We start from the raw sequence: 10,118 nt of genomic DNA, 5'->3' as shown, positions 1-10,118 counted from the left end.
CGAGCCCCCAAAAAGACAACCCCGGAGTGCAGTTTGAGAAGTCTTTATTGGGAAGGGAGGGGAAGAGTGTCTGCTGGTTTCCAGAGTTAGGATGGGCATGGGAGGTTGAAGTGGGGCATCCTTAGAGGAAGAGGATGTCTGGGAGCGGGGGGTGGTCACAGGCCAAGGGTTGGGTTCTGGGACCCCCGCAGTCAGTGCTGCTGAGGCGGCAGGGTCCACAGTGACAGCTGAGGGCCACGGGGAAGGAGACCATTGGGTCCACTCCAGGTGGGCAGCCGGGGAGCCGAACGGAGGCGAAGCGCAGCTCATGGTAGGTGCACACCCGCTGGGGCATGGGCGGCAGGATGACAGGCAGCACCCGCTTCTGGAGGGTGGGGAGCTTGAGTGTCTCTGTGGGGCCGAGCTCTCCCCCGAGCTCCCTCACTGCACCCCACAGATCCCAGACTCAGGCGTCCAGGGGACCCTCTGTGCTCTCCCTCCCACCTGCCCGGCCCCTTCCCCAAGCGGCAGGCCACCCTTCCACTCCCAGTGCCACTTCCGGTCTTCTATGGGCCTGGCCCCGAGTAATCTGCCTGGAGCTGAGTTGGCACCCGCCCGCCTTCGGCAGCTCACCATGCTGGGGCAGTAGCCGGCGCAGATGCTGGTGGTGAAAGTGATACAGACAGGGCAGGCCTCCTTCTCAGCCGCCAGGGTGGCGTTGATGGGCTGGCACAGCGGCCGCAGTGGCCCCCTGGAAGCCCACACCCCGGCCACGCCCAGCAGCAGCCACAGCAGCAGTCCCTAGGACAAGGCCAGTGCCTCAGGGCCAGCCAGAGCCCTCACCCCACCCCCCGAGCCCTGCATGCACACGTTCAGGGACCCAGCTCCTGTGCCTGCCACCTTCCATTCAAGGATTGCCCATCCCCAGGGACCCCAGACACCCCAAGACCTCAGGCCCCACCTGCTGCCCTCCTCCCACTGGCAGGCCTACTGTTCTCCCCACACCCTTCTAGAAAGAGGCCTCCTTCACCAGATCCCCGGACTCTCCCACTTCCTCCCAGCTGTTTCCTGGATGGAGTCTCAAGGGGCCCTACAGACTTACCTGGAACATCTCCATCCTTGGTGCCTCCCCTGCTGTGTTTACCTGGTCTTATACCTGCAGGCTGTGGGGGCGGCAAGGCCGCCGGGGGTGGCAGCATGGTGGGGTAACCTGGACACTAATCTCCCCGGGGGCGAGAGGCAGACAAGGTCAGGGAGAGGCAAGAGTGGCTCAATGGCACATCCCTCCCCCACCACTCCCTGAGTGGCTCCCGTACCATGAAGCAGAAGACACCCAAGGAGAAGGTGACTTCACAGGCTCAATCCCCAGGTGCTAGGGAGGTCGTGGTGGGAGTGCAAGAAATCGGATATTGGAGGCCCTCAGCAGTGCCGCTTGCCTTGTGAACGCGCCTCTACCTATCATGAGGGGACCCGGCAGAGGCTGCAGCACCGCCCCTCTGACAATTTTCCGATGGTGATTGGCTGCAGCCTCAACCCTGCTCCAGCGGCCAAAGCCTAAATCCGACTTCTTAGGAGGGGCGTAGCTTCAATATCGGATTCTGTGGCCAGAGGTAGTCGGGGTCCACTCGCGCCGCCCCTCCAAAAAGGATTCAGTGGAATCCCACCTGCCCCACACCCGGGTCCCAAAAGCCAGGATGCCGGAACCAAACCCAGCAAAGAGCATGATTTAGGCTCTTTTAACTCTTAGCGAAAGATAAGCTGTGCCCCTTCAGCCGCAGAAGTCCTGCCCCCTCAATTGAGTGGACCTTAGATCCGCCCCGCCCAAGGACCAAGATCTGGTCCGCCCCCAGATGGGCGGGGCCCTCCTAGCCCCGACCAGCGAGCCCCTAGTCGCGGTCTCCCAAGCTTGGCCCCGCCTCGTCTCGGGGGGCGTGTCCAGGGCGGGGCTGGCTGGTCTGATTCAGACCAACGCTGGCTTCAAGCTGCCGTAGTTGGAGTTCTCGGTGCGGTAGGCATGAGGCACGCTGTAGATGCCTGACACCGGCTTCCAGTGGGGGCCGCCCCAGGGCAGCTCCAGCGGGCAGAAACGATCCAGCCGGCGGAGTGGGTGCAGCGGGAGGTTGTAAGATTCCTGAGCCAGAGTCAGCGCCCCGCGGTGAGGCACGACGGGTATTACGGGGCGGCCGCGAGGCAAGCGGATTTTCGCCCGCTGGGGTGGCCGAGAGGAGGACGGACAAGGCAGCTGCTTCTGGCTGTGGCCGCCGGCCTGGGGCGTCTCCCCGAAGTTTGAGGTCATCGAATCCTTGCAAGGATAGCTTGACGACTCCTTCCTGTTGGGTTGGGGTGGAGGCAGGATGGGGATGGCACAGCTGGATCCTCGAGGACACATTTGTAGGAGTCTGGGACCCTTTAGGAGGCTTGGGACTGGGGAATTATCTGGGGACTCAAACACCAAAAGAGGCCAGCCTTAGACCCTCAGGGCCATGCCCTCAGATCCGGAACTCCCTCTTGGGCCCTTTGCGGGCTCCTAGTTCCTGAGAGTAGACACTAAGTAAACCAGAGCGCTAAAAGAGGTAGGGGCTGGGTTTGAATTTCTGGTTCTTGCCCGCTCAGGGACTGAAGGCCGAGACTACTGAGTCAGAGAGGGGCAGTCAACACCGGGGGGCTCGGCATCCCACCAGCCTCTGCGCGGGTTGTGCAGGGGGACGGGGCCAAGCGAGGACGCAGGCTCACTTCGAATAGGGCCGAAAATCCCGGGCCGAAGTGGTCAGATAGAGTTGATGGCGGTCCAGTATGCCCCGGTCAGAAATTGTGAAAGGCCGGCCGGCCAGCTCGGGGTTCTTGGTCCAAGGGATTAAAGCCTGAGGAAGATCGGGGGAGGAGGAATGAGCAAGAAAACTTTCATAACCCGTTCCATGTCCTGGGTGCCAGACTGAGAATTCCTCTTTCTTGGGTCTCAACAGTCCCTCTGAGCCAGGCCCTGATACCCGCCCCCAGAATCAGAATCCTTGGTCAATTGCACGTCAGTGCACAACTTTGCGCCGCAAGTCAAAACCCTTACTAGCCTCACCTCCAAAATCCAAGTATTCTGCCCGCCAAGTCCCCAGTCACTGAAAGACCTCCCTGGCTCCTCCCCTAGATTGGTCCCGCCACTGGAATTCAGCAGAAACCATTCCTCCTTACTTTACCCTAAGAGGAGAAGCCAGCCCTTTCTCCGGTACCAAAACCGGCCTCAGAATATTCGAGCTCCGCCCTCGAGTACTTTAGGCTGCGTAGCTCCGCCCCTAGCTCCTAGGCCCGCCCCAGGATTTACTAGACCAGCCTCAGAGCTGGGCTTTCGGGTTCCCAGTCCCTGTCTCCTTCTGGCTTTGCTTCTAAAGTGCCAAACCCCTCCCCTAGTCTATGCAACTTCAGATTTGGTCCCATTCTTTAGCCCCTAGATTTAGAGTTTCTTCTGACCCTGCGCTAGGGTCTCAGCCCGGTTCCTAGCTTCTGAGCTCCCTCCCCCCACCCCAGGAGCTCAAAGTTCTGCCAGATCCTGCCACTGCGGTTCTCTGCTACCTGGGAAGGGCCCCCTCGGTGGTGGTCCGCAAGCTCTAGGGGTTGGGGCCCGAAATAAGAGGTGGGTCCCCGGTCCAGGTCGGGCCAGCCGCCGTACTGCGCCTTCGTCTCACTGCACTGGTGCTTGGTGATCAGAGGGAGGCGCCAGCCGCGATGTCTGAGCTGAGAGAAGGCGAGGCGGGGACCCAGCGTGAGGGTGCACGGGATTCCAATGCAGCCCCCAGCCCTGTCTACCCCGGACCTGGGCATCCCAGAACCTTACTTTTTCCCCTAAATCCTTGATCCCCACAGTCCGGGTGGGGTTCGCAGGTTCTGGGGTCTTGGGCTGGGCGTAGGGCCCTCCGTGGGTCTTAGGCACGAGAGCTGAGCCCGAGGTTGTCTCCCATCTGCTGATGACCTCGTCGAAAGCCCAGATATGCAAATCCTGCTTTGAGGCCGGGGGCAGGGGCTCCGCGACCGTGGACTGAGCAGAAGGTGCGGGCAGTCAGCTGAAAGGACTCAGGAGTCTGGTCAGCTCCCAGCCCTTTCCTCCCGCCTGTTCCAGGCATCTGGGTTCGCTGGCGCCTCCTCTCTCGGCCCCAGACCCTGAGACCCCGCTCCTTCAGTCAGACAGGAGTCGAAGCCCCAAATCGCCCTTTCTCTCAGCAAGTGTCTGAATCCCCAGGCTCCTCCTTGAGTCTGGGACCCCAGTCTCCTCTTGGCCAAGAGGCTAGGGTCCTCTCACCTGCACAGTGGGCGGGGGGAAGGACACGGGCGGGATAAAGTGGTGGGCGACGCCACTGCTCGTGAGATGCCAGTTGGGCCAGGATCCAGGCACCTCGGTCCCAGAGATGGGGGACCATGGGGGACCGTAGCGCAGAGCTAGGGTCCGACCCGCCATGGTCCCACCCCTGCCCCGTAGCCTAGCAGGAGCAGGCTTGTTGTTGCTGTCGCCCCGGGTGACAGAACCCGCCCACCCTGAACGCAGCCAATGGAGGGCCTATTAGTGTGTAGCTGGATGGATAGAATAAGAGACTCAGGCTTGGAGGAACGGGGATTTTGAGAGAGTGCAGAGACCCCCAAGAAGGGGACAAAAGCTCAGATAAATGGTGGGGGGACACCCAGAGGGAGAGGAGGGTAAGAGGCGGAGGGAGGGAGGGGAATAGAAATTCAGAGTTTAGAGTCTGAGACCCAGAGAGCGGGCAGCAGAGAGCGAGGGGCTGGGACCTGGGGGCGTGTCAGAGACCCAGAAATAGAGAGACAGAGTGGAAGGAGGACAGAGTCACCCAGCACATCAGGGAATCCAAGAGAAACAACCCCCCCCCCCACTTCCTTATAAGGTCCCAGCCTTCTTAGCTACCTCCTCCCTCTGCCAGGACAGCCCACCTCTAGCGGCAGAGGGGGGATGGGGGTGAGGGGGTGGGTAACGATTTCCAGACTTCCCCGGGGTTCGCCCTCCCTCCCTGTGTGTGCTGAAGGAGTCAGCATCAGCTTCGGCTTCGTCTGTCCTGCCTGCCTTTGATTTGGTTGAAAACTTCCACCTGGGTATGGGGGTGGGCGAAGACGGAGGGACCCAGAGGGAAATACTTAGCAATAAAGAGGGGGATGTGGAAAGAGTTTTGATGAATGAGAAAAATACATACAAGAGTGAGTGAGAGACAGCGAGTGAGAAGCAGGGACAGAAAGAGAGCTAGTGACCCAGAGATTATGGGACAAGAATTTAGACAGCAACAGCAAAGGAGGTGGCAGAAGAGAGCAGGAACCACAAACCTAGAACACAAGATTGTAGAAACAAAGGCAAAAATGTGTGTGTGCATGTGTGCGAGTGTGCACATATGTGTGCCTACAGAGTGGTAACATATGAATGGGTGTTCTGAGGGTGTGGGGTCTACCTCTGAGTTCTCTTGTCAGTTCCTCACTTTAAAACCCTTTTGATCAAAGCCTCTGCCTTCTCAGTCCCCATTCTCTTTCCACCAACCCATTCTTCAGACAGGGAAAACTGAGGCTGCCTTCTGCAGCTGCCCCAGGATTCCACAGACCCCCCTCATTCAGGCCTCTGGGGCCACTTATCCTATTGGATTATCCTGGCTCATTCTAGACTGATCAGTGTCCAACTCTCCCTTGATCTCAGCCGGGGGCAGGCCAATTGGTTAAAACCTCATGTCCTACTCAAGCTGGACAATGATAATGTCTATTTCTTTCTGAGTATATTGCAAAGCCTGGGACAGGGAAGGGGATGGAAACCTGACTCCAACTCCCCACCAAGGCCAAAATCTTAACCATCTTGACCTCTGGTCATTCAACCTTGCTTGTACTCCTGTCGTAGGTAGCTCACTACCTCAAAACAGAGCATTCTAAGCATTTGCCCCATCTGACCAAATAAGGTTTCTTATTTGAACCCCAGCTCCCAACTACTTGCCTATGTGTTCCAGTTTTTATAATCCCCCCCACAGTTTTATAATCCCCCCCAAGTATCCCCTCCTTGTCACTCTCTTCAGGATCAGCAAGGTGATGTCCTTTGAGATCACATGGTCAGCAGCTTAGAAGCTGGGGAACTCCAATGGTCAAATCCACCAGAGTTGATCTGACAAGTTGTATTAGAGTTCATAAACAGTAGGCACTCAGAAAATATTGGCTATCATCATCATCATTTTTACCCTCAAGTTCATCCAGGAGAACTCCTATTCATCCTTCAAAACCCCATTTGGTTTCATCATCTGTCTTTCCCAGAATGAGCTCTCAAAACCAGAGCACTGTGATTTTGTGCGACCATTTGACAAGATCCCAGACTGAGGCCTAGAGCAGCCAGGCTACTCTTGAGGTCTTTCAGCATCCAGTTCCTTCTTCCTCTACCTGCTCAGTTCCTGGGCCTGGGTCTCAGGCCCGGCCAGTCCGGCTGAGGAGCGTGCAGACACAGGCAGTGTCAATTCGAATCCATCGCCAGCCCACACGGCCCTGGGCATCGGTGGTCAATGCCCGCACGTAGGACTGCTTGGCCTTACACTCAGACACCCAGTGCCTCCGGTCCACACCCCGGCAGCCTCCTCCACCCCCACCAGGGCCACCTTCCCCAGCACTGGCAGCCTTGCAGCGGGTTTCAAAGAAGTACTGGCGCAGGGGACTGCCACCAGCTGCAGGCACCTCGCCCAGCACCTCCACCTCACGCCCACGCAGGTCCACAGCAGTCCGGCGGTCTGTCACCCAGCCACTGACTGCGTCACACACGGCCAGCTCTCCACGGCGACTGGCTGGTGCTGTCTCGCTCACCCCTCGCCGACTGCGGTTAGCTGGGCTGCCGACTGGCTCCCCAAAGGCCCCAGACTCCAGCAGAAAGAGCAGAGGGGGCCCCGTGGGGGTACCCCTGGACAGGGCCACCCGGGGGGACAAGAGGTCCCACTCAGGGGCTGGAAATGGGGGCAGGGGTGAGGGTGGGGGGTGGGGCTCCATCGGGACACTGGGGAGGAGGAAAAGCAGGAGGATGGGGAGGGAGCCTGAGGGGTGCGGGAGCATCTCGCTGAGCACCTGAGGATAGACAGAGGGAAGCTGGAATTAGGAGGATGATAACTTCGTGGGGGGACACATGGCTACTCCAGGGGCATCTGCATGATAGAACCACAGGTTCTAGAAGCTTGGAGGACCCCTATATTTTAGGACTTTGATAATGCCCAGCCTCTAGATTAATCATACTTATTCTACTATTAGTATTAATAATAGCCAATAAAGGGGGAAATACAAGCTCAGAGAGGCTAGTAACTTGAACCAGGTCACACAGCCAGCAAATGCCAGAGGTGGGACTCAAAACATGTCCCAGCAACTCCACTCTGCCATTTTGCCTCTACAACCCCAAGGAACCCTAAGTCCTGCAGCCTGGATGAGGTTTGAAGCTCCAAAATTTCTGAGAATGGTCATGCCCTGTAGTTCCAGAGAGACCCAAGTTCAGCTTAAAACTGCCTGTAAGAAGGTAAGACACTTCCTCCCAGGTGAGGCTTCGGTTTCCCTATCCATGAAATTGGCCAGGGCTGGGAGATGCTGGTGGGGGCATAGATGCTGCAGTTTCTCTAGAACATTCTGGAAGCCCGTGGGTTCTGGGAAAGGACTGAGAAGCAGTGGGTGGTTACTGGACCTGTCAGCACCTCCTCCACCTCCGAGCTCCGGGGCTGGGGGCCCCCAGGCTCCGGGGGGCCCCTGCTGGGGACACAGGTGACCCCCTCCTTCCTGACATCTCAGGAGAGGGAGGGGGCAACCACCTAGGGGAAAAGGGAACAGGCAGGTTAGAGAGGCAGGTGGGGGAGGGGGCCTGAACCCCAGAACACTCCGCTTCTCAGTGTTCCTCTGAAAGTGTAGGGGACCAAGAGTCAAGGCTGCAGCCCCTCCCAGAAGCCCCTGCTCTGCCCAGGTGATGGCTCCTGGATGGAAAGCAGATGGGGGGAGGAGAGGAGAGGGAAGGGGAGAGGCTGAGGACGAAGGAGGCTGGAAAAGATTACATCCGCCTCGGCCCATTCATCTCACAGACGGGGCGGGGGCGGGGCTGGCCTGGACACCCGGGTCCCCGAGGGCCCACACTTAAGAAGCCCTGGGTCCCCCATGGCTGCTTCCTGGAATGTTCTCCGCTCACAGGACAGGCCAGGGCCCGTCCAAGACTTCTACTGCACATACCTGGAGTGGCTGCCTGCCCTGGCTGGGAGATGGGGAAATGAGAAGGGGAAAATGTGAAGAGGGGTACATGCTGACCCAACCAGAGCCGGGAGCGTGGGTTCCCAGCTGCTTCCTCCCTCAGACCGGGAGTCCTGGTTCCCAGGTGCCTTCTCCGTCAGACCTGGAGTCGTGGGTGCCGGCGGCCCACCTCCCCCACCCCATCCTTTGCAGAAGTCCAGGCTCTTGCCCGCTCCTCGCTCAGACCCCAAAGCCCCGCTCCCCAGCTCTCTCCTCCTTCAGGAACCCAGGTCGCCAGATCCCGCCCTCAGATGCAGAAGTCAGGCCCCCCAAACCCCTCCTCCCTCGGACCCAGAAGTCCGGACCCCCAGTGCCGTCCTCCTTCAGACCCGAGAGTTCTGGGGTACAAGCCCATCCTTCCCAGGCACTCAGAAGCGCGGACTCCCCGGCCCCTCCTCTCCCGGGAAGTTTAAGCCTGGGGGTCGGGACTCCTGAGACCGCTCTGGGGGTCGCGGACTGTCCGTCTCAGACGCTTCCCTCCTGCCTCAGTTTCCTCCGCCAAGCCCCGCCCCTGCCGGCCCCGCCCCCGTCCCTCCCTACCCGGGGGCCGGACGACCCGGACGCCGGAATCCCGGGGGAGGAGGCGTGGAGGCGCTTACCTGGGGCGCCCTCCTCGGCTCCCCCGGCCGTCTCCGGCGCGGCGGCGGCTCCTCCTCCTGCTCGCTGGCTGTAGGGACGCCTGCTCGCCCGCCGGCTCCTCGCTGCACACGCTCCGGAGGGCCCGGGTCGGGGGCGGGGGCGGGGCGGCGCCCGACGGCGGAGGAGGGGCCGGGGGATCCCGCCTTCCACACGCGTGCCGAGACCTCGGAAGCCCGGCCTGGCTCGCTCAGCCCTCAGCCCGCCTCAGTCCCAGGAGGCCAGGCGCCAGCCTCCACCTCCCTCCCTTCAAACTCGGGAGTCCGGGTCCGCAGCCCCCTCCTCCCCGCGGACACGGGAGTCCAGACCCCCAGCCCCTCCTCCCGCAGACGCCGGGAGTCTGGGCCCCCAGCTTCCTTCTCCTTAGGACGCCCCCCCCCCCCAACCCCGCCCAGCCCTTCTTCCTCAGCTCCAGCCCCCTCCTCCCGCAGACCCAGAAGTCCAGACCCCCAAGTCCCCTCCTCCCTCAAACCCAAGAGTCCAGACCCCAAGCCCCCTCCTCCTTCAGACCCAGGAGTCCAGACCCCAAACTCCCTCCTCCGCAGACCCAGGAGTCTGGGCCTGAGATTCCTTTGCGTTCTCTTGCCAGTTTAGTGTCAATCCCCGGGCAGATTCCCACCCTCTGCTCTCATCTCCATTGCTCCCAGGAGCTCCAGGCCAGACATTAACCAGCTGGGTTCGGGGAGTGATAAGGCCCCGAGGCCCGGGGAGACGGTAGATGCGGGGGTCTCTCCCACATAAGTCCTCTCTGCTGGAATTTCCTGGGTGGGGACTGGGGAGAGGGTCTTGTCCTGAGTTTCAGATAAGAGAAATTCAAGGTATTCTAGGGCTTGGAGACAGACAAAGATATGGTTTGGGAACAGAATGACCTGCCTGGAGAAAGAAAGTGAATAGTGACAGATGAAGGGAGATGGGGAGAAGAAAAGGGGACAGACTCCTAGAAAAAGAGGGAGACACACTCAGAGAGAGAGAAGGCACAGACCGAGAGAGGGGACAGACACACTGAGAAAGGGGAGAGAAGCCCAGAGAAAGAGAGACCTTAAGACAGATGGAGACTCAGACAGGAGCTGAGAGTCCCTGGGACAGACTTAACTGCTTCACCCCTCCCCTGGAGCTATTTTCAGAAGGAAAACTGACACCCGCCTTGGTGGGGGGGGGGGCAGGGGTCATCCCATACCCCTCCCTCAGCCTAAATATAGCATGGCAAGGTGGCAGGAAGGGTGTCCCCGGATTAGGGTGTTCCCCTCACT

At 59.9% G+C, this 10,118-nt stretch overlaps 2 protein-coding genes across 4 annotated transcripts; both read right to left on the bottom strand.

Annotated features, from left to right (window-relative positions):
• Positions 1 to 27: 27 nt before the first annotated feature.
• LHB (luteinizing hormone beta polypeptide) lies at positions 28 to 5,923 on the bottom strand. Of its 3 annotated transcripts, XM_027515201.1 has the most exons (7): positions 4,265 to 5,923; positions 3,803 to 4,003; positions 3,541 to 3,702; positions 2,713 to 2,840; positions 1,082 to 2,309; positions 613 to 780; positions 28 to 364 (listed from the first exon to the last, which is right to left on the bottom strand). In XM_027515201.1, the coding sequence occupies exons 1-5, from the start codon at positions 4,418 to 4,420 to the stop codon at positions 1,940 to 1,942; spliced, it is 1,017 nt and encodes a 338-aa protein (XP_027371002.1). In that variant the 5' UTR covers positions 4,421 to 5,923; the 3' UTR covers positions 28 to 364; positions 613 to 780; positions 1,082 to 1,939. The 3 variants fall into 3 exon arrangements, with proteins under 3 accessions (XP_027371002.1, XP_027371004.1, XP_027371003.1); XM_027515203.1 differs by lacking the exons at positions 2,713 to 2,840; positions 3,541 to 3,702; positions 3,803 to 4,003; positions 4,265 to 5,923 and having other exon boundaries at positions 28 to 361; positions 1,082 to 1,191; XM_027515202.1 differs by lacking the exons at positions 2,713 to 2,840; positions 3,541 to 3,702; positions 3,803 to 4,003; positions 4,265 to 5,923 and having other exon boundaries at positions 1,082 to 1,188.
• Positions 5,924 to 6,098: 175 nt separating this feature from the next.
• On the bottom strand, positions 6,099 to 9,164 carry NTF4 (neurotrophin 4). The gene is made up of 3 exons (XM_027515205.1): positions 8,832 to 9,164; positions 7,643 to 7,766; positions 6,099 to 7,041 (listed from the first exon to the last, which is right to left on the bottom strand). Exon 3 carries the CDS (start codon positions 7,027 to 7,029, stop codon positions 6,397 to 6,399), a length of 633 nt encoding a protein of 210 aa, XP_027371006.1. The 5' UTR covers positions 7,030 to 7,041; positions 7,643 to 7,766; positions 8,832 to 9,164; the 3' UTR covers positions 6,099 to 6,396.
• Between the last annotated feature and the right edge of the window lie 954 nt (positions 9,165 to 10,118).

Source organism: Bos indicus x Bos taurus, chromosome 18 (genome assembly GCF_003369695.1).
Source record: "Bos indicus x Bos taurus breed Angus x Brahman F1 hybrid chromosome 18, Bos_hybrid_MaternalHap_v2.0, whole genome shotgun sequence".
NCBI lineage: Eukaryota > Metazoa > Chordata > Mammalia > Artiodactyla > Bovidae > Bos > Bos indicus x Bos taurus.
The sequence above is the reverse complement of the archived record's forward strand: the minus strand, read 5'-3'. Positions and strand labels throughout refer to the sequence as shown.

Coding starts and splice junctions, on each gene's coding strand:
- LHB (XM_027515201.1), bottom strand. CDS start 4,420: ATGGCGGGTCGGACCCTAGCTCTGCGCTACGGTCCCCCATGGTCCCCC. Junction 4,004..4,264: donor TCCCCCCGCCCACTGTGCAG/GTGAGAGGACCC, acceptor CCTTCTGCTCAG/TCCACGGTCGCGGAGCCCCT. Junction 3,703..3,802: donor TCAAGGATTTAGGGGAAAAA/GTAAGGTTCTGG, acceptor GCCTTCTCTCAG/CTCAGACATCGCGGCTGGCG.
- NTF4 (XM_027515205.1), bottom strand. CDS start 7,029: ATGCTCCCGCACCCCTCAGGCTCCCTCCCCATCCTCCTGCTTTTCCTC.